Source organism: Lepidothrix coronata, unplaced genomic scaffold (genome assembly GCF_001604755.1).
Source record: "Lepidothrix coronata isolate B3197 unplaced genomic scaffold, Lepidothrix_coronata-1.0 Scaffold2, whole genome shotgun sequence".
NCBI lineage: Eukaryota > Metazoa > Chordata > Aves > Passeriformes > Pipridae > Lepidothrix > Lepidothrix coronata.
The window spans coordinates 12205305-12227207 of NW_016690182.1; the positions used below are offsets into that span (position 1 = coordinate 12205305).

Here is a 21903-nt window from a genome sequence, read left to right on the forward strand (position 1 = left end):
AAAAAAGAAAAAAGAAAAAAGAAAAAAGAAAAAAGAAAAAAGAAAAAAGAAAAAAGAAAAAAGAAAAAAGAAAAAGAAAAACAAAAAAGAAAAAAACAAAAAAGAAAAAACAAAAAAGAAAAAAGAAGAAAAAAGAAGAAAAAAGAAGAAAAAAGAAGAAAAAAGAAAAAGACAAAGTATGGGTTTTATTTGAGAGCAGAAGCACCACAGAAAATACAGCAAATAACTGATTAACTGTAAGCATTAATTTCAGGTTTCTGTGGCTACTTTGAATCTTAAGGAGAAAGGTGCACTTAACTCTAAAGATGCATCTCTTGACATTATGTCCTACCAGTATCTATGAACTAAAAATTATGCGGTTATAAATTATATCGGTTATAAATAGGAAGAAAGACATTTAAAGGGTTAATGAATTATCTGTGTTTTTTCACAGATGTTAAGTGAGCCTGCACTGTAAAACATTATGAGAGATCTCTCAGATCTGAGAAAAGGGAAAGATGATTTTTAAACAGATTACGTACGGTCTGTCAGCTTGCTCAGACAGAAAAACAGAGATTCAGGGAAAGGGAAGAAGAAAAAAATAGCAAATACTGCTTGCAACCAAGATTTTCAAAGGATTCAGTAGCATTTAGAGCTTATTTTCTCCAGTACCTTTTAAAGAACCCAGCCCTAATGTGAAAAATAATGCCCCTTTGCTTGCACACAAGACCTATGGAGACAGGCACTCTCTGTGATTGTATCAGACTGATCTACTTAAACCCAGTACACCACTCCCTTAATATTGCTTATAGCAGTTTGAATTCTGTCAGAGCTGAGAATTGTTTCCATTTTCTTCTCTTCTCCCATCCTCATATCATCCTGAGTCAGCTCCTGTAGAGAGTGAGGTCAGTGTTGGGGGAAGCAAGGGGAAAGGCAATTCTTTCTGAACATATATGCAAAAATTCAGCTTTGGCTGCAGCTCACTATGAACCAACCTCATCTAAAGGAAGGCAGCAAAGACAGCACTTACCTTGTGGTTGTGTAGCTGAAGAGGTAGACAAGATTGTCCATCCTATAATAAACCCCAGATGTGCTGGCATAGTTACAGAAACCTTCTCCAGACCAGGCTGTGTGCCAAGGCATTTGTAGTTATCCCTAAGAAGCCAAATAACTGAGCCCAACCACGCTAGATATTCCAATGCATGCAAAAAGTCCTTTGTAACCTTGTTATGTCTGAAAAAAAGTCTGCCTATGGAGTGAAAAAAAAAAAGAAGTGTTAAATTCGAATCATGCCCTGTGGTAGAGCTGTAACCCCGCAGGGGACAGTTCTCAGAGAAACCTCCACCCAAGGAAACTCGAGGTCGGATGGGACCCGACTGAAAGAGCCCTTGCTGAGATCAGGAAGGGACTTTTGTCACTGCTGTAACACCATGTAAATCCACAAAAGGCAAGTTTAGCCCTCAGGCTTCTGCCTGTACACCCTGAGCTCAGGAAGTGTAATTCCTCTGTAAACTTTATGCCTCTTGTCCAGCAATACCTGTTCCCAAGAGTGAGGTTATGCCAAAAAGTGCTTAAAAAGAAATGGAGCTGCATGTAAGCACAGGGAACAGTATGCCAGTGTACTCCAGTCTTATATAAAAGAAAACCCAGCTATTTGGGGACTAAGAAATTCTTCTTCCCCCTCCTCCCTCTCCTGTAAATCCCATTACAAAACCAAATGCATCGCAGACATTTTTAAAGTGTTCTTTTTTTTCCCATGTTCAGCTTGGGGCGAGTGGTGACTAATACTCAGCGAAGGCCATGGGTTTCAGCCCTGCCCTGCCTATGCCTATGTATTTGGGGAGGATCTGAATCAATGTTTTGGAAGAAAAACTCCCAAACATTGGGCAACATGGTGTGTATCTTGGCTGCCTCTAGGTTTCACCTGACCCTTGGAGCACTACAGCTCATTCCCATCCGGAATGCTGACGGGGGCTGGAAAGGGCTCAGATGATGTGCCGTAGGGCTGACCTTTTCCTGAACCTCATGACAAAGTGTTTACTGAAGCCCTGCCCTGAGTCCTCTGTCACCACATCCCAGGAATCACTCAAGACTACAATGAACAATTTTCTGTTCTCCCAGAACCCTCAAACAAGTACATCAAACCATCTCTTGCCACCCTATTTTAGGTTGTGATGCTTTAGATCAACGTTCTACAGAACTGCAGCACATCCATCACACTTTAAGAGGAGAGCTGCCTTGGGTTTTTTTTCTCACTGAACTTACAAAACAGCAGCCTCTGTCTCCTGCCTCCTTCCCCTCGTACCGATTCCCTTCTCTAAACTCAGTACCACAATTTGTGTGACTTCTCCTCATGAGCAGCAACCAGAGATGCCATTCTTAGGGCAGGACTCACCTCAGGCAACAGTCAAGTCCTCTCAGCAAGGTTCCCTGGAACCAGAACACGAGTTCTTTCAAAGGGCAATGGACAGACATCACCTTGCCATCCCATAGTGCTCTAACACTGGAGAGAGGCCTGTCTCTCTACTCATCATATAAACAAAGGGAATGGTTCAGAGTAATTCCAAACTCTGGGAAACTTCATTCTCTGCTGTTCCAAAGCTACAACAACTGTGGCATAAGTTGGGGAGAAAACTTTAATCAAGGTATCATGTTAATTGGTTACAAATGTATAGGTTTAAATTTCTGGGAAAAAGCAATTGTTTTCCATCAGAAAAGACATCATTTTTGGGTCATTAACTCAAAGTTTTCTTGTAAAATGCTGCCCACCAGCAGGAATAAGGACATTACAAGTACATTCCTTTGTATTTAATAAAATCAATCATTATTAAATATTACAATGACAGAATGGGGAGACACAGCACACGGGGAAGAGCCCCAGACACATCAGACTCACTGCACATGAGCCTCTGTGTGTGCACTAACCCTTTATTTGAGAGGGGTAATTAGCTCCAAACAGGGATGTCAGCAGGCCAGAGATCTCAGACCAACTGGCCTTTTTTTTTCCTCCGGTGTAAAGGAAAGAAGTCAGAGCCATTTTAGAGCAAAACTGAACGTACAGTTCTTTTGAGAGACAGGTGGTATAAGCCAGTATAACTCTATTTCTGCAAAAAACAACATACCAAAGCAGGGGAAATGTCTCTGCATCAAATGCAAGTAACAGGGGGTGGCCAAGGTCAAAGACAGTCGGCTTAGAGTGACTCCCTGATGTCACTTCCAGGCACACACCAACATGTCTGAGGTCAGACATGGTCTGTAAGTCCACTCACAGTTCATCAGACTAAAAGACCACCCACTGTTTAGCTAGGTTTTTCTATTGCTTCCTCAAAACATGTTTTTCTGTTAAATTCTTGGACTAGTTTCCTAAGATGGGAAATAAAAACAATGAGGAAAGGAGGTTGGATTAACTCACACACAATTTTTTCCACTGCACTGAAATATTCAGCACCGGACCGGTGCGGAATAAGCAATTCCCAGGTCTGTGCTCCTGCCTGCCCAGCTCTGTCTGGGGAGGCAGCTATTTCCTTTGCCTGATAACGAGCATCATTTTGGCTCAGTGGCCGTGACCTTCCTAGGCTTGTCCAGTCTGACCTTATGTTGTGTCTCAGGGGGCTGGCAACTGATGCAGATGGAATTCTCCCTCACTGCCTTTTATGAGGAAGGGAATATGCTGTTAAAAAAAGAGTATTAAGCAGATTTCAGCACAGTCACCTATTATTTTTGTTATTACACTGGGCATTGTGCGGCAAAACTGAAGTCAAGTCCTCTAAGAAACATTGTCTGGAGTGAAAATTCAGGTTAATCCCCGAGATGATTTATACCTTGAAAGGAGGTATTTCTTTCATACCCAATGGCAATGCAAAGGTTAAAAAGCATAAGTCTAAACCACCACATTAAACAGCATAAACCCCTTTAGCAACAGGTTCTTCCTTTCCACCTCCCTTATCCAGCAGACTTTGGGTTCAGCCTAGTTTCCAGTATTTGCTAATCATGGCATTCATATCAGACACTTTCTTAAGGATAAAAATCCCTCATCCTCTCCTCCCAGTCTCCTCATCTTTTTCAGACAGTACCTTGAGGCGTTCTTCCATTTAGTTCCTTAAAGCAAAAAAAAATTTAGTGCATGGAGTAGCCAGTGACACCTTCCAGATACACTTTTGGAATTGTGATCTGTGCCACACCATCCTGGACTAGATGTTTGCTTCATAACATAAAAAGAGGAACTGTAAAATTGTATAAAACCCTGAGCATAAGACAAGAGCTTCTTAAACAAATAGATGACCTGAGCTATATCAAATTTTGGATTTTGATTTTTTTTTTTTTAATAGAAATTTTGTTCTAGCAAGCACAACACATCTTTGCTGAGCCTGTATAAGTCAGAGTCTATGGAGTGTCTCTGTCCCAACAAGACACATATGAGACTCCTAAATTCTAGTCTGGACATCCTTTCTGGCAAAGATCAGTCTTAGATCATGTAAAACGGGGTATTTGTCTTTTAGTTACACAGAGATATGCCCAGTACCTTGAAGAGAACCACAGAGCTTTCATGCTATCAGACCTTTATCAGATCATTCACACAAGCTCCAGAAAAAGCTTTCCCATGGGGCTATTCCTTGAGCCTTCTGCTACAGCTCACTCCTGACATTCCCTGTCCAGACTGGGTTTGAGCTGCAGCCAGGACAGTGACATCAGCATCTACTGCATCCAGTCTCAGCAACCAACCACCTTCCCACTTCAGGGAATCTGCTGCTTGTCTAAGCGTTCAAATTCCAAGCTATTAAATTTTTGCATCAAAATTGACACAGCAGCATCTGCTTTACTGCTGGATAAAAAGCACTTTTATGACTCAACCAAATCAGTGGGTCATAGAATCATAAATTCACAGAAACTACCAAAAAGGGTTTTATTTACACATCTTGAAAACAAACAGCAGCTTCTATTTCTAAAACATCTTTTAAAGCCTTATCTTGGAACGATGTTAATTTAGCAATAAAGTTATCAGCACATGAGATAAGTTTCTTCAGTTTTGAGTGATGAAACCGAAAAACCCACAGCAGTGATTTCCACAGTAGGATTCTCAAACAAAGTCACAGTTGTCATATCTGCCAAGCAATCAAGCACACGCTTAACTCCAGGCAGGTTATTTTGTCTAGCACAGATTGCTGTTAGAGGACTAAAAAAAGGACTAAAATTTTTGGATAAGCCCCTTCTAATTATGCCAAAACTTCAGGAAGTTTTTACAATTTAAGGAACCACATTATGTGCTAAAGGGTAAACTTTTTAAGGGCGGTTGGCAGATGCCCAATGATACCCAGTATTGCCACTATATTCATGAATTCCTTTTAATTCACACTTCAACCAGGCACTCTCCTTTCTAGCCCTGTGTCTTTCACTGTGTTCTCACCTTTGCTTTTCTTCCCCACATTCTGTTATCGACTCCACACGTTTCAGAAGGAATCAATAAGAGAACTACTTCCACATCTCACAGATCTGTTTAGGAAGCTTGCTTTCTGGTATCTCCCTCTCGTGTGGGCCCTCTGACATCTGATAAAGGATAAGCCTTTTCCCAGGGTATCCAGCTCCCACTCAACTGTCTGTTGCCATGGCACGTGTGGTATCTCTGCTTACTTTGATGGCAAAGTGACTCCAATCTCTCACTGTCAAAGTTTTCACTACCATGATCCAGGATTTTCTTCTGCTTCAACCCAAAACAAAGACTAGAGCAGATTCAGTCAGACAGATACATTGAGAAAAGCCTTTGGCTCCTTGGGAGGAGTCAGCCTGTCAGGGTAGTCCAAATGTTTACTTGGTCATGATTTTATCCCAGTTGAAGCGCAGCCAGTTTCATCTCTGTGTTTAAATTGTTCAGGCATTTAAGAGGCTTCTTGCTTGGAAAGACACAAGAAGAAACTTTTTTCCTTATTTATATCATGCTGTTTCTTTACATAGCCCTTTCACTGCATTTATCAAGTTTATTTTTGGTTTTCCCAATGTGATGTAGATTTGAATTCACCACTTCATTTCAGACAAATTCCTTTTTTAAACACTGACATCACATCTGCCTGATGCCAGCCCCAACTCTCAGGTAACAAGGAAGCCAATGTGGCAAACACGTGACCCAGAATCATTTTACCACAAAACTCACTGCCAGCAGACCTGCATCTTCACCTGTTCATGCTTTTAGTTAAGGAGGCTGGTTTAGCTCTTCTCCAGGGCCAGTTCCCCACACAAAATGTTGCAGCCAATGAAATAAGCCCCTGCATAAAGCTGTATTATTTCTGGTGAAACAGATGGATGTGGCAGTTACGGAGCGAGGGTATGAGCCTCTGAAGAGGCTGAAGGTATTCTGCATTTGAGAAGTGAAGATAAGACAGCAGGGTCTACCTTCCCAGCTCAAAGAGCAGGTACAGATTTGTTCATACAAGGTATTAGATAAATATATGCACGTGGATGACTGCACACCTGAGACCAATTGGCCTCAACATGAGAAAACGGAGATGAAAGTAAGAGGACCATATGGACATCCATTATCCACCCCAAAAAGGCAGTCCCAGACCCCACACTGACTCCATCCCAGGAGGCTCTGCACTGAAAGCCCATGGCCCAACTCTCCTCTCCCTGATAACAGACTGGTTGAGGTTGGAGGGGACCTCTGGAAGCCGCCTTGTCCAACCCCCGTGCACAGGAAGGCTGCCCAGTGAACCCCCCAATGGCTTCTGGATATCTCCAAGAGCAGAGATTCCATTTCCATGAGGAGGTCAAGGTGGCCTTTGACCCCTGAAGCACTGGCCAAAGTTCAGTACATAAAATCTGGAAGATAAAATTTGCTCTTAATAGAAAGGGTATTTTCCCCGAGGCAGAACATTTTACTTCCTGAAAACCGGAAAAGATGCAAATTCAAAATGTTTTAGCCTTTATGATTAAGTTAGAAACAATGCCACATACAGGCAAGACAGCAGTTCTAAAAGGTTCTTTTGGCTGTGAAGGATTTTTAAGAGCTTTTTTTTAGCCAACAAAATATACATATTTATTTAATCTTTAAATAGAATTAATCTTGAAGGAAGCATACGTTTAGATCACAGGGAAAGAGCATGAAATTCAAACAAATTACTCTTCAAATCTAAGATAGAATGGCTTACAAAGCCTCAAATTCCAGGACTTTACTCATTCCAAATACCCCTTTAAATATGAAAATAAAATGAGAAAAGCACAAGGTTCTTCAGACAGAAAGCATTTTTTGAGTGCTTTCCAGTCCTGGTGAAGTGTTGACAGAACAATACCTTAATTTCCTTTGCGGCTGGCATGTTCTGGCTGTAATTTTTCCTTCAGAGAACTCAGACATTTAATTCTTTCAGAAGACTGAATCAATGAACTAACAATTACTGTAAGAAGACTTATGCTGGCTGAGGATGTGATCCTCAGGCTTTTTGTTTTGCGGCCTCAAAATAAATTTTACCGTGTCATCCTTGCCATCACCACATCGCCTCAGGGCAAACGGGAGCTGACTCTCTGAGAAACCAATTTTCATCTACTGACGGTGGAACCAACTAAATCAAACCTGGCATTTTAAACTTTAAAGAAACATTCAGAGCCTTGGAACCGTACTGTTTATGTTCTAGAAATGACATTGAGGTCATTTAATATTTTTTTTTCTTTGGGGGCAAACAAACCGCAACAGCGTAAGAAAGCCTCCATCCAACCCGAGAGAGGGAAATACAAACTGGAAAAACTGCCAAGAGAGAAGATAACAACATACTGGCATCTGGAGAGCTGTCTGCTTGGCAAGCATGAGTGTCATTTACAAATGTTTGCTCTTAATTATATTCCTGGAAGACTTGGGTGAATAACACTGTTGTGAAAATTGCCGCTCCCAAAACACTGCCACTTCATCATGTTGAAATAAATGCAACACTCGTGGAAGGGCGAGTGTACCTAAGGATATCACCTTAAAAAGTGGGAACTCGTGCCTCACAATGCCCTGGTACCTGCGAGACAAGGGGGAGGAAGGATGCAGCTGGGTACAGGATACCCACTGAACTCCCAGCTCCCCAACAAGCTTCTGGAGCAGGGAAGGCAGTGTTGCTGGCAAGGTGCCACCGGGGTTTTTCCTTCCTGCCATGACACAGCCAACACAGAAGGGCACAACTAAGAACAAAGAATTTTCTGAAATGACATCAGAAATGTCACCAGACTGCACTGGAGAGGTTGGACGTGAGCATTTGCTGACAGCTGAAGGCTTTAGAGCTCCTTGCTCATCTCTTTTTCTGGGCAATCTCCATCTTAACAAGATTTTCCAGGCAAAATAAAAATAAAATTATGGCATTAATAAAATAAGGGTGAGCAAACAGCTCCATTCTGAGAACAGTTTGGCAATTTCAGAAGAAATATGTCACAACTTCCCCAGCTGAAAACATTAAGGACAAAATATTTTGGGAGGAATGTTTTATCCAGTCAGAAACAAAGATGGAAACATACCAAGCAATGTTTTTGTGATGCCTCCCATACTCAGCACATTGGGGGAAAGACAAGATGATAAACAGAGCACAGTGAAAATCCCAAGGCTTTGAAAGGGGCCAGAGCTCAAACCCCATGATATTAATACTGAGGTGCACCAGCCTATATGACTAAGGGCAATAAGAGTGAATTAAACTAAGTTCATAAATTCCTATTGTTTACAAAAGGATGCTTCTTAAAACAACATCCTTGGGAGAACAAAACAGTATCTGTTTCAGTCTCAGTAGAACTTCTTAAATTAAACACCCATCTCATAAAAAGTGAGGATGTCCCTTCCCAACTTCTGGAGCACTGTGTTCTCCCACACTTTCATTTTTCAAGTTGCTTGACACCCAGAAGCACAGTCAAAGTCTCCTCAGGGTTAAGCTCACTGCCAGTGGCAGGAGTCACCAGCCCACTGCAGAAAGGTGAGGAGAGACACAAAATCCTAGAACAAAGCAGAATTCCTGATCCTATTTCTGAAGGATCTTCTCAAACACAGAAACAGAACCCAACTGAATGAAATACCATAAAGTTCTTGGGGCTTCTTATTTAGAGTGTGTCTGAGCCACAGCAGACTGCACTCACCTCAGCCTTGGTTTGAACTGCAGGCTCTGGTCTAGGAAAATGGGACACGGACAAGGGTCACACAGCTGTAGGTGACCCTCCAAGACTTGAATCCCAGGCACTGCCAGCAATAACTGCCGGGAAGGATTAAAGGAGTTAAGAGATCCCTACTTGTTTGTTTGGCTGTGTGAGAGGAGCCCTCAGGGCACCACACACAGCTCTGCTCACTTCCTGCCTACAGGAACAAAACAATTGGGAAAGAAAGTGCTTAACAACACATCTGCAACAGCCCCTCTGTCCAGCAACTTCACCACGCTTCTTGGGCCCATCTTCTAGAAAAGCAGGTGGCTGCACTGTCCATCTGCAATGTTACTATTTTCCCATCACTACTCTTAGCACAGAAAAAAAATAATTAAATTACCCTTATAAAGGTAACACGCCTCAAATTCTGTAGCACAGACTCTGGGACTCTCTCTGCCTTCAAAATGCCACAGGTTTGCTCTGGGGTGACAATGCAAGTCCAAAGTACTGCTTCACCCTTCTTCCCACTGCCCCATTCTGCTTCCCAAGTCCCTGTCTGGTGTCATGGATGTACATCCCTGTACATAAATCCATCTAAACACATCCATGCCTGCCCATCACATAGTCTTCATATTTGTATTAACAATTGAGTTGGTCTTGTCACGGACAGAAATCATATTGCAAACGAATCAAGATTTCAGTTTGCTGAGGATTGACATTGGTGAAACTTATAATTGATGTGAAGTTTGTATTGCTTCACCTTTAAAATCCTCTTTAGCAAAATGCCATCAAATTCAAAATATTTGCTGTTAACAGGATTCTTGCAGGGTCCAATGCACAACAATTTTCTAGAGACAAGCTTGTTAATTATTATTTTGAGTGACAAAGGTTACTTTGGAATAATAACAGGCCAAACCTGCAGACAAAGTCAACACACATTTTCCCGTTTATCTGACAACATAAGAACACCTGCTGGAAGCTGAGGCAGGGCTTGCAGCAGAGCATGTCACAGCCACTGTGAAAGGATCAGAGTCATGCTGAACATGAACTAGCACAATGGCCACAGTGTGGGCACTTTGACCCACGATGGTCTCCCATCCTCTTTGACTGTGATCAACATAATGTGACCTCAAGTGATTATTATGTATTTTTATTATATTCAGCGAGGGATATCTTGTGGCAGCTGTCTTTTCTGCTCTGGCAATAAAGGCTCTTCCTTTTGTGCTACAGGTTTTGGCTCCATGAAAGATTAGCTAACAAGAACAGATGAATCATAATGTTAGCCTTAAACACAGGAGACTCTTTTGGAGTTTCCCTGTTTCCTCAGGAGGCTGCTTGCAGAAGTTGTGAGCTATCAACCATGTTTTACATGGCTAATGGAGCAAAAATGCTCCTGTTTGTTTCTTCCTTTTTTAGCCAGCTGTGAAAAAAACCAAAACTCCCTGTTGTGAAACACACAAACACAGTCCCCAAAAAAACTCCACCTTTACTATTTCTCGGCCAAGAAGGCAAACGAACCGTGTGTATCTCACTACCTTCACCTGCCGGAGTGTCACCCTGGTTCTGGTCTGTCCTGCTCTTTGGCTACCAGCTCCCTCTGCCCAGTTTCTGAGGCAGCACAACACAGCACATCCCAGATAGAGCATCAGCGGCATCTCGATGACAGCCATTAACACCCACTCTGAGCAGCCTTCTGCCTCAAAAGGATGTCACTCATTAGGTCTTTTACCTCCTTCCTCCTCAGGAAGAACCCCTTTCCCTCAAAGCAAATCAACACAAGAAGAGTTAGAAACACTCACATTGGTACCCTCACCACTTCAGACTCGTTTATTGTGCAAGGCAATTGTGCTGATAGAGCCCTAAAACCAGGTCTTGAAGAAAAGGGCAAGAAAAGCCCGGCATGACTCTCCTCGGAATGTCCAGATCATCAGTTACAATACCACAAGTAGCAGCAGTTTGGATGGTTTGCCTGGACAGTTTGGTTCTGTTATTTCTGCAAATAATACAAGGAGGAAGATGGAATAGCAGCAACAGAGAGTGGCCAGGGAGGGGAGGAACACGTCAAAGTGTGTTCTCTTGCAAAGGGAGAAGGCATTTTCTTTTCAGAACAAGGTCAGTAAAAAAAAAAAAAATAAATAAAACCACACCAAACAAACAAAACAAAACAAAAAACCCAAACCAAGAACAAACAAACATAAAACAAAAAAACAATCTCAAAACCTGAGGAGAAAATAATAATGGGAGAAGGAAAGAAACAAAACAAAGTCCATGATGTTTTCAGTGAATTGGTTGGCCAGACACCATCAGAACATGCTGTTCCAAGTACCTTAGAAAACCAACAAGGGAAGGCCCTTTACAGCTGGAAAACGTTTCCTCGCCTCCAAGAAAAAAATTCAAGAAGCATTTCATTTTTATTAGTGTAGCTGGGGGAAAGTTGCAACTCAGCATTCCCCCCCTCCAAAATAAAAAAAAAGCGCCACCCTTCCCCCGCTCCATTTTTTCAAAATGTGTTTCCTCCTCAAAAAGATCAATTACTTGGAGCAGCCAAGACTATTATTAATTTAAAAATTACCACAGTATCATATTAGGGTAGCACTAATAATGACAGATTTAATCTATCATGATCTTCTCTATGAGAACTTACATTCCTGGTTGGTAGAATGAGAACTACAGTTCCAATGAATTCCAGTTACTTTTTTCATCTCTGTAGATCAATACATACTATATGTATTTGAGCTATTAGCACTTTTATTTAGATTATATTTAGATTTTAATATCCCCTTTAAAATATTGGCAGGTGGTTTATATTTATGCTGTTTCCAGGAGCAGATAAAACATCCAAACCAGCACTTTCCGTTACGCTTTTAGCAGCCCACACTTACCTGGTCATTCACATCACCCAAGTCCCTTAAACGAAGGGCTTTACTGCCCAGACTTGCTATCAGCCCTCAGTTGGCTTGAAAATCAGTTCCGAATTGCAACTGGAGGCAAACTGAGGACCTTGCAACTGGTAGTGAATAAAATCAGTTATCTGAACCATTTCAAGCAATGATTGGTTAAGTGTTCTTGCCTTTGGTTAAGTGTTGCTGGACTTCAAAAGCCTGGGAAATGCTGGTCTAAAGACACTTGCACTGAAGACACACCAGGGTGCCGCTAAGTGCTTTATAATGTTTTGAATTTCAATGAACTCCCATGTATCTCACGTGCCAAATCATAGCTGGCCACCTCTGTCTCATCACTCCAGTGCAAAACCAAGTGGCAAATCACTCCTCTTGAACATGACATTACATTTCCAACTGCTGGTAGAAATGGTCCAAATCAACTGATTCCACCGAATCAGACAACAAGAAAGCAGCTTCCTAATCCATCTGATCCAGAATTACAGCCATAGGGTAAGGCCAAGACTTGTTTTGACCTGGATTTGAAAGACCTTGCCCTCCACTTTATGCCACCTCCTCACAATAGCCCAATTCCTCAGGGCCATTGTAAACCCTAGAGTTCCAGCCTGGGGATCACCAGGATGCAAAGAACAGTGGCAGCTGAGAGGTACAGAAGATTACCCCACTAGATCTACTCCCACTAAACAAATGAAGCCCTTGGGCAGACTTTTAGTCTCTCAAAAAAACACCAAACAAGGTTCAGAAGCCAAGTGCCAACACCGATTTTACCCTTAAAGAAACACACAACATGATGGAGACTTGCCTACACCAGGGTCTCAAACGGGTGGCAGCTCCTTGTAATAATCACTTATGTGCACCCATCTCCCCTCCCCTTCCTTCCTAGCTCAAAATTAATTCCATCAACATGAAAACAATTCGACTTAATTGCAATTGCATCATCTTCTGCAGGATCCCACTGCCAACCCTGCCATCTGAATGTGCAGTTGCCAAGGCAACGGGTGTGAAGAGCATGTTTCCGTGCTGCCACATGCACGTGAGCTCTGCCAACATCCCAGCTCCTGCAGCTGGGGTGGATTTAACACCTTCCTCCCCAGGAGCAGCCTGTCCTTACTTCCATTGCAGGGTTGTGGCAGCCAGCCCTTGGCAAGCAGCTACTCCTCCTCTGCAGATCGACACCTGCACGAGAGGGACAGATGGCTGCAGCTCAGCTCAGCAGGATCAAGCAACAAGGGTGCTGGAACAACTCAGCTCAAACATGCAGCAGTGCCAGACTCCATTTGTAGAAGGTTCAGGGCACAGAGTTCATCATGTACATAATTAATGAGGAAACAAAAAAATCCTTTGCCATCATTTAAGAATTTTGTTCTGACAGTTTCCCATCTACCTGTTGCTCCCCCCTCATCTACTTGCAACACACAAACAGAAGTTTGCATCACAAACTTGGGCTACATGGTCTCTGCCTCGACAATTTTAAGCTGGAAAACAAGATTAATGTGTACAGAAACCTTCCCTTCAATCTCTCCGACTATATTCCAGGGCAGACTGCTTCCCAGAGTTCAGCTCTTAATACCTTTCCTATTTCTTTAAGGTGAAGGGTTTAAACTTAGGTCAGAGCCTACTTTGCCTGTGACCTTTTATACCACTTTTGAGTCTGCAAGGCTTAAGGTCTTCTATAAAAATTAAGGTGCCCTGCAACCATATATACACATGTACATTTGGCAAAGAAACAGCTGACTTAAAACTGTTCCATAGATACTGAGCTGTAGCTGAAGATCACAAGCTAAATGTGCTTTTAATGGCACAGAAAACTATTTGTAACAGTGGCAAACGGCCTCTCTGCTGCTGCACTTGTGTAATCACAGCTAATCACAGCATACAAAAGTGCCTGTTAAAATGATCACCAGTGTAATCCAGGAAGTCCTGAAGTCCTCGAGCAGCCCTGTACAAAGCAATCATGGAGTGCATGTCTGAACATACCCGCTGAGGGTTATTACTTGGCCTGTGGAGGACAACATCCATGGTGTTAAGGTCTAGGATGTGACAGACACATAAGGAAAAGAAGCCCGTTACGATTTATTTCATCTCAGTGCAAGGTCAAGTCTTTCACAGCCCTTTTCTCCTACAAACACATCTTAGAGAAGCACAATGAACGAGCAAGCTGCAAGACACTGGTGCCTGGATCACACAACCTGTGACCTGAAACTGCCTTTGTGTTCCCATCAATGTCTGAGGAACATAAAAGGATGTGTGAGCTCCCTCAAAGCTCAGCAGAGGCTCATCACCTCTCTTTGAAGAGCATTTTCTCACCTGTCACATTCAGGCATGTTCCACATGCGCCAGTGTTTTCCAGTACAAACACAAATGTCACAGCACACAGAGCTTTGCAACTTGTGCTCATCTACAGTTGAACAAGAGTCAATAACCACCAACAACAGAGAAATGTGAACAAGCCAAAACTTCAGCTATTTCAGCACATGACAGCGACCTCTGCAGAATAAGTAATATTTTCAAGAAGAACAATAATTGGATCCTGCAAAGCTTGAGGGGTGAGGAGGAGAGGTGGGCAGAGACCCTTATTTTGATTAAGCAAGAGCATTGCTATCACCTCATATTTTTGGCTGGAAAGAAGTGGCTGAAGGGATTAAAAAAGCATGTTCAGATCTGAAAAAGGGATCATTAAATCAAGAGCCACACTCCTGAGGGGAGCTGGGGGTATGGAGAGAGGTCTGGCAAGCCAGGTAAGTGTCACTATACAGAGGGGCTGTTACAGTCTAAACACATTGTCACACAGAAGGCAGCAATTTCACTAGACTGTACTGTTAGGAGTCCACATCACTCTGCCATGCCATCTTATGGCATCCCCCTTTAATGTCCACTCTCCTCCAGCTCTGGATTCTCCCCAGGCCCCATCCTGGCAGGTATCCCAGGGTGTGATGAGCTGTCATTCTGCTCCAGGCCCCGAAACTGTTCTTTCAGTGCGTGGTCGTGCAACTGCTCAAGCCCTGGTGCGGTGCCAGGACACCTCCCTCCCCTGCCAGCACCCCTGGACTCTGACACAAGTCCCAAACTTAAGCAGATGTCTCTGGTCTTGTTCACAGCCAAACTGAAAAGCAGGGTTAGACTGCAGCAACACTGCCACAGAAGAGGCAGAGGAATTAAATGATGAAGAGCATTATCTCTGAGGGCATTTAACCCAGGTGTTCTTACACCTGACAGCCAAGTTTTTCATGATGCTCATTCCACAAAATTTATGAGGACTGGGATACTGTTAAATATTCTGGAGGGCTGTGACCACAACACCTGTGGAATAAAGAACATTAATGCAAAATCTGTAAAGGTAACCCAGACTAAGTGCCCAGGCAGGCAGACATGTCCTGACCCTCCGCTGCCTTCCAAAGGAGGGTAAAATCTTCTTAGGCAGGTAGAGAGGCAGAGGAGCTGTCAGGGTTCAAATCAGCATTTGTAAATAGGAGGATGTTTCGGCTTCTGAGACAAGGTGTCATTTTCCACCAGTTAAAGCTGGTGCTGCCTCCAGTAAAGGTGCAGATGCAGAGGTCAGAGCTCCTGCATTCTCTGGCAAAAACCTCAGTCCCCCTCACAGTGCCGTGGATAAATCACCAACCTGCTCATCCCACACTTCCCAGTTTGGGAAGCAGGGAGACACTTGCTCTGTTTATTCCTACATGCTGTATAGTTACAGCACACAGCATCTTATTTCCTGGACTTTTCACTTGCATGGTGATAAGCACACCTATAAACACTGGAAAATTGGTGAGAAGATGGAGAATGGGGCCCATGGCACACAGTGTTTCTAGGAACACAGGGCAAGTTCTCCACCTTCAGCCACGTATCTGATCTTTGACACCAGTGAGTTAATCAAAGACAGCAGTGTCCCTTCTGTGGCCTGGACAGAAGGGGGGTTTCTTGGGAAGCAGTTCAGCAGTCCTGTCACACGGTGTCTTTCTGTGCTGTCTCACTGAACACAAACCAGCTCTGTCTTTCCAGAAAATAAGGGTGCAATCACAGCCCTTTCGTAAAGAGAAGATGCAGATGAAAGCAAAACGGGGGCTTATAAAACACAGGGTCAAGCAAGGGAGCCAGGAAAGCACATGATAAGACTCATTCTGAAGGATCAGATTATTATTTTCCTTTATGAGTAACTAAAGAACGTGTTTACCTCTGAAGCAAGCTTATCCACTCTTTCCCCACATGCCTGCCCTGGTTGGAGGATCACTGCTGTTTGTTTAACACTGACAAAGAGGTCCTTGGGATTTCATACTTTTTGCAAGGTCAGTGAAAAAAAAAAAAAAAAGAGAGACAAACCCGGGGTTTAGTTAAAAATGAGACAGACAAAATATCCACTGAGCAGAGTGACTGTCATTCCCGGGTATTTTCACCCCATGCTGAGCAGGACCACCACACAGAGGCAGTGTTTGCCTCAGAAAGGGGTTAGCCAGGACAGGTGGCTGAGGACATCCCAGGGCCAGCTGAGATAGCAGGGGGGCAAGAGGCTTCTCCTGCCAGGACACAGCTGCCCCCAGCTCCACCTCAGCCTGGCAGAGGGAGAGAAACTCCAGGGAAATCACAGGAAAAGAGCAGGATGTATTTTGACACTAATATCAGTGGGCAGGAAAATTGCCCACTAATAAGGGGAATCTTTTTTATTTTTTTTTTCCCCCTCACAAACAAGCAGGTTTTCCCCACAGAAAATTTCAGGGGGTTTGTGTCTTATGTTACTGCTTTTGATCTAAATGATGTGGGGCTGGTTCTAAAAAGGAGAGTCCCTCAGCTCTGCATGAGGTTCTAAAAGCCTGCAAAATCAGCCACTTAAAAATCCTTGCTCACAGCCTGAGCCTTTCTGGACAGTTCTGATCAGCCCCTTCATGGCATCCCCCACAACAGGCAGAGATTGCTGTCCCTCTGCACTGGTGTGGAGCAAGCAGAAGAGTGGGGATATTTCCCTGTTAAGATGCCAGTAAAAGTGGCAAATAGACACAAGCATTACTGTTTGCTTTGCAAGACAATAGCTGTTCATTTGGAATACAAAATCCCTGGTGTGTAATTGAGGTTTTACACGAGTCAAAGGCAAAATGCACAGTAACTTCAGCAGAGCCATACAGAGACCAGAGATGACATCGATCAACAGAGGAAAACTCTCCACTCCCTCTGGGTGTTGCTGCTGAGGTTTCACCAGAACCAAACTGAAACACAGCCAAGGAAGAGGGTGTCAAGTCCACGACAGAACAATGGCTTGCTCAGACACCTCTTGGTGGAGGTGCCTCTACTGGGGGAGAGAATAGGAGTGAAAAAACAATCATCAGTTACCTTTGGGCGCTTCCATTCAACTTTCCTTGGTGGTGCTGACTGATAGAAAAGGGATCCATCTGAGGCTGGAAACTCAGGATCTTCGAAGAGCTGTCTCTGCTGGATACACTGCTCTTTCAGCTCGTGGTACTTCTGATCTCTGAACAGTTGCACTGATGAAGGCATAGCTCCCTGTCTAGGTAAAATGAATATTGGCTTGTACAAATTACAAAGGTTCCTTAAAGTCCATAGATGATACCACTCATTAAAACATATAACTTGTTTCAAAGGAGATTACTGATTTATTTAAAACAAGATTATAAATTAGATTATGTTAAAGTAGTGGACTAGAAAATTACAAAACCCAAAAAGATCCTATATATAAGGGTCATATTTTTGTCTGAACAGAATTCTTATCAGGAAAGAGTCCAGATCAGCCACAAACCCAGCATCTTTCTTTGTCTGATTGATTTGTAAGGTAACAGAGCAGGGCTTGGCTCTCAGTCTGCACCATGTGTGAAGGGCTGGATCATCTTCCTGTCATACATTCTTCTTCTGGCCACTAAAGCTCTAATCATCTTCTCCAACTCTTATGCCTAAAAAAACCCAAACCAGATTTCTATGGTTCTCCATCTCAATTTAAGTGAAAATATTTTGGCTTGTACTGTTGTCTTTGAACTTTATGTTACATTTCAGGGAACTGAATTCCCAGAAGTAGCAAATAGTTGCACATAATTGGTGAGAGTTTAAAATACTTTAGAAAGCACAACAACACTAAAAAAGATGAAAAAATGTGCTCTCAGGACTTAATTCCCGGAGTCCTGATTATCTAACCTGACAAGTTTATGGTTGCAGCCCCAGAGCTCAAATAAATTGCTTTAAAACATTTTACAGTTGAGAAATAAACTACAGAAACCATTCAGGATAGTTTGAAGTTTGGAAGACATGAGGGATATTATCTCTCCTTCAAGAAAGGGAGTGGTGAGAGCATCTGAACTTACTCTGGAAGCTCCTCTGTGTCAATTCCTCTCCTCTTCCTTCTGGACACAGGTCAGAGATTTATCTCCCCTTCCTTCAGTTATCTACAGCAATAAAGACAAATGCAAGTTGTCCTATGTCAGACCATAAGAATTAACCAGCACAACTGCTCTGGAGCACGACACCACATCATCCTGGCAGCCCACTTGCTGTGCCCAGCTGCAGTGTGATCAGCTGGTGCTCCTTAAGCCATTTGCAGCACGAATTGGATGAGATTCCACACATTTGCAGAAAAATTAAACCAAGGCTTTGCAGGTGTGAGCACAACAGGAGGAATACAGAAGAGTAACGAGCAACACTTGGAAATGTCAAATTTATCATGGTCTTTGTTCTTCTGAGTGAAAGATAACGTGGCCTGAAGTAGTCTATGGATGGGTTCAACACCTTCTCTTTCTCCCTTTTTCTTCCCCTCCACTCACACCTCCTCTCTCCCATCCTAATAAATCAAATGGTAGTTCAGTGATGAGAAATGTTGCTCTAGTACCTTCACTAATGGGAATGAGGAGAGTATTCAGGAGTGCTCTTCTACCTCTCTGCCATTCTTGCACCCATCTGCCCATAAGCATAAGCACGGCCAGATTTCTGCCAGCAGAATCTTACACAGCAAAGTGATGGAACAAAGAACCAGTTTATTCTTGATATTTTGCGCGGGCAAATCCTTCAAATGCCAGATCATTCTCCGTCCTTTCTCAGGACAAAAATCCAGCTATAAATTTTGCATACATCAGGACTGTCATGACTTTGAGTCAAATCTTGATGCTGCTGGAATCAGTGGAAAAAATCCTACTCCTTCAGCCAGGCCATGGGTCTCCCTTCCAAAAGTGGACCATGAAGTCCCTTGGTGACTGTGTAATCCAGCTTCAATAAAGCAAAACTACACTTAAAACTACACTGATACTATGGCATTTTTAGCAAATTCCTTTTTCTTAAGGGCTCTTTCACAAGAGCATGGAGTGACAGGGCAAGGGGGAATGGGTTCAAACTGCAAGATAGTAGGTTTAGATGAGATATTAGGAAGAAATCCTTCCCTGTGAGGGTGTTGAGGTCCTGGCACAGGTTGCTCAAAGGAGCTGTGGCTGCCCAATCCCTGGAAGGCCAGGTTGGATGGGGCATTCAGTGGAAGGTGTCCTTGCCCATGGAAGGGATTGAAAGTGGATGGTCTTTAAGGTCCCTTCTAACCCAGGCCATTCCATGATTCTATTATTTTCTTTTTAATTATGTCCCTCAAAAAACAAAAGAGTTACAAGGCATCTCACTTGGCAGGTGGCCCCCCAAGACAAGGTAAATAGACTTGCTTCCCCTCACAAACCGATTTTTCAATTTCAAGTGCAGAACAACTTGTTAATTATACAGAGATAGCTCAGGGTCCACAAAATATAGTTTGACTAATTTGGGTGGGATAGAAACTATTTCATGATAACTGGCATTCTCGCCCATTAAAAATTCCCCACAAGCTAACTAACAGTCTAAACCGAGCCTATTTGTTTTTAAAATAGCCCCTGGGTGATAAGGTTTCCAGCTGTCACTGCCTAATTCATTGAGATAGGTCTTTAATGACCTCATTCCCCTGCCCTTTCTCTCTCGCTGTCTGCCGGACTGGAACGTGAGTCCTTCCAGGATTAACACCCCATTACACAACAGCCAGTGTCCTGGCACTGCACAGAACGTGGTGATAAAGCACAGCACGTGAAATCAGGCTGCTGTCTGCTCACCCTGGGCTGCACAGGGCAGTGCTCAGCAAGGGGAGCTCACAAGGAGGAGGTTTCTCCTGCCCGGCTCTCAACCTGCCCCTCCCCGCGCTCCCCGTGCCATCCAGAGCACACAGTGCACACAGTGCATGTCTCAGGGACTCAGGCTCCTGGGGCTGCCCAGCCTGGCAGCTTCCCATCCACCCAGGAGACACTGAGCTCTGGAGCTGAACTGAAGTCCCATCACCGTCTGGAAAACCAGTAGGAACCCACTTTCGCAGGAACCCAAAACTGCCTCTTTTAAACACAGCAAAAGTATCTCTTTCTTGTTGGAAAGTCCACAGTCAAGAGTGTCAGTGCAGTTTCTATGCAACAGGCTGGTGGTTTGAGCCCTGAGGATGGAGGACCACAGCTGAGCCCTCCTATCCTGGGGTGTTCACCTACCAGGACGTGGCCTGAGGCAGACAGCAAGCACTTGGCTCCCATTCCAAGATTTTTTTTTTGAAGCAGCTCCCGGTTTTTGACCCTCAGTTGATCAGTGAAGCTCCCAAAATAAGATCCACGCTCCCTCCTCCTTCCTCCAAGTCACGGTGCACAGCAGCACAGCTTCCCCTGCTCCACACCCAGCAGCTTTACCCTGGTTCAGCTGGCACTCCCAGGGCACAGCACTGAGGAAACACCGTGCAGGGCTTGGCAGCCACTCTGTCCAGGGCTGCCTGCACTGCCATGTGATACAGAATGAGCTGAGCACAGTGCAGTGAGGGCTAAGAAACACAGTCCTAAAAATACCATACCCAGCTCAGAGACACTCTTACTGCTCTGCAGTGAGAAAGGGACCAGTCCAGGGGAGGGACAGAAGAGAGAGGAAGAGGGGAAAAAACAACCCTGAAAAGTTCTACAGGTCAGCCATTCTTATATTTTTTGTTTATTCCCTCACTATATACAATTACAGTTTTGCTTTTAATCTTTTCCAGCCTCTGAGCTGAGCTCCCCAGGACTTCTTTTCTCCAGGCAGAACAACTCCACAGCTGCCCTCAAGGTTCCTACAGCACCTGTGGTATCAGCAGAAGTACAGGAGGTCCCACATCTCTCAGCTTTCAACCTCTGAGTTTTAAAGTCTTTGTCTGACCCTCTGTTTTACCAGAGTGAGTTTCCTATTTTGATTGGAAAAAGGGTTTCAGTGGAAGAGTGAAGCTGAGTCAGTGCAGAGTCCCCTCCTGAGCCTGACCACGGAACAATTTCATTTTTACTTACAGTTTATACTCAGAAATGCTTCCCCCATCAGAGCCAGCCAGAGCACGACTAAATCACATTCAACACAGCAGCAAATACCAGCTCCTGGCCTTACGAGCAGCCATAAATTAAAGAGACATTCACTTGAAATCCAGGTCCTCACCAGAGCATTAAGATGAGATTCAAGTGTTACTTCAGTTATCCAACAGTGTTTCTTTACGCTCACATTTTCCTTTCTTAACTTTTCTCTTTCCCAGCTGCTGCATGGAAGATCCACAACAAACAACACTGACTTACGGTCCAGGCAGGTGTGTGAGGGATAACTACACCCTCACTTCCCCTGGATTCATGCAATAGGCACACAGAGCTGAGCAAAAGTCATGTCCCCTCAGCCCGTGTTTTTAACTCTGCGTAACTAAGTGACAGGCAGGGTACAGACTCAGGGAGGGCAGTTATCGCAGCTGTTAAGCCGAGCACACCCCCACAGCGAGCCTGTGTGTGTGCCAAGCATCCCGCCCACTCCCATTCCAGCCAGAGGGGCTCAGGAACAGCGGGACCAGTTTTGCCTTAACCAAACCCAGCACTCTCAGTCCCGGAGGCGAACGCTGCCAAGCAGCTGCAGAGAACCCTCGGTGCCAGATGAAACTCCTCTGCAAGGAGGAGGCTTGGTGTGTTGTAAC

At 43.8% G+C, this 21903-nt stretch overlaps 1 protein-coding gene across 2 annotated transcripts in view; it reads right to left on the bottom strand.

Moving 5' to 3' along the window:
- LOC108499014 (calpain-5-like) overlaps positions 1-21903 on the bottom strand; it is a 54363-nt gene that overhangs the window by 27410 nt on the left and 5050 nt on the right. Inside the window, exons 2-3 of one of the 2 annotated variants that reach the window (XM_017818404.1) lie at positions 18266-18346; positions 17286-17456 (exon numbers count right to left, since the gene is read on the bottom strand). In XM_017818404.1, the coding sequence (XP_017673893.1) occupies positions 17286-17450 (165 nt within the window). In that variant the 5' untranslated portion in view covers positions 17451-17456; positions 18266-18346. Of the gene's footprint in view, positions 1-17285; positions 17461-18265; positions 18347-21903 lie in introns of both variants that reach the window. The other variant, XM_017818394.1, reaches the window with a different exon arrangement.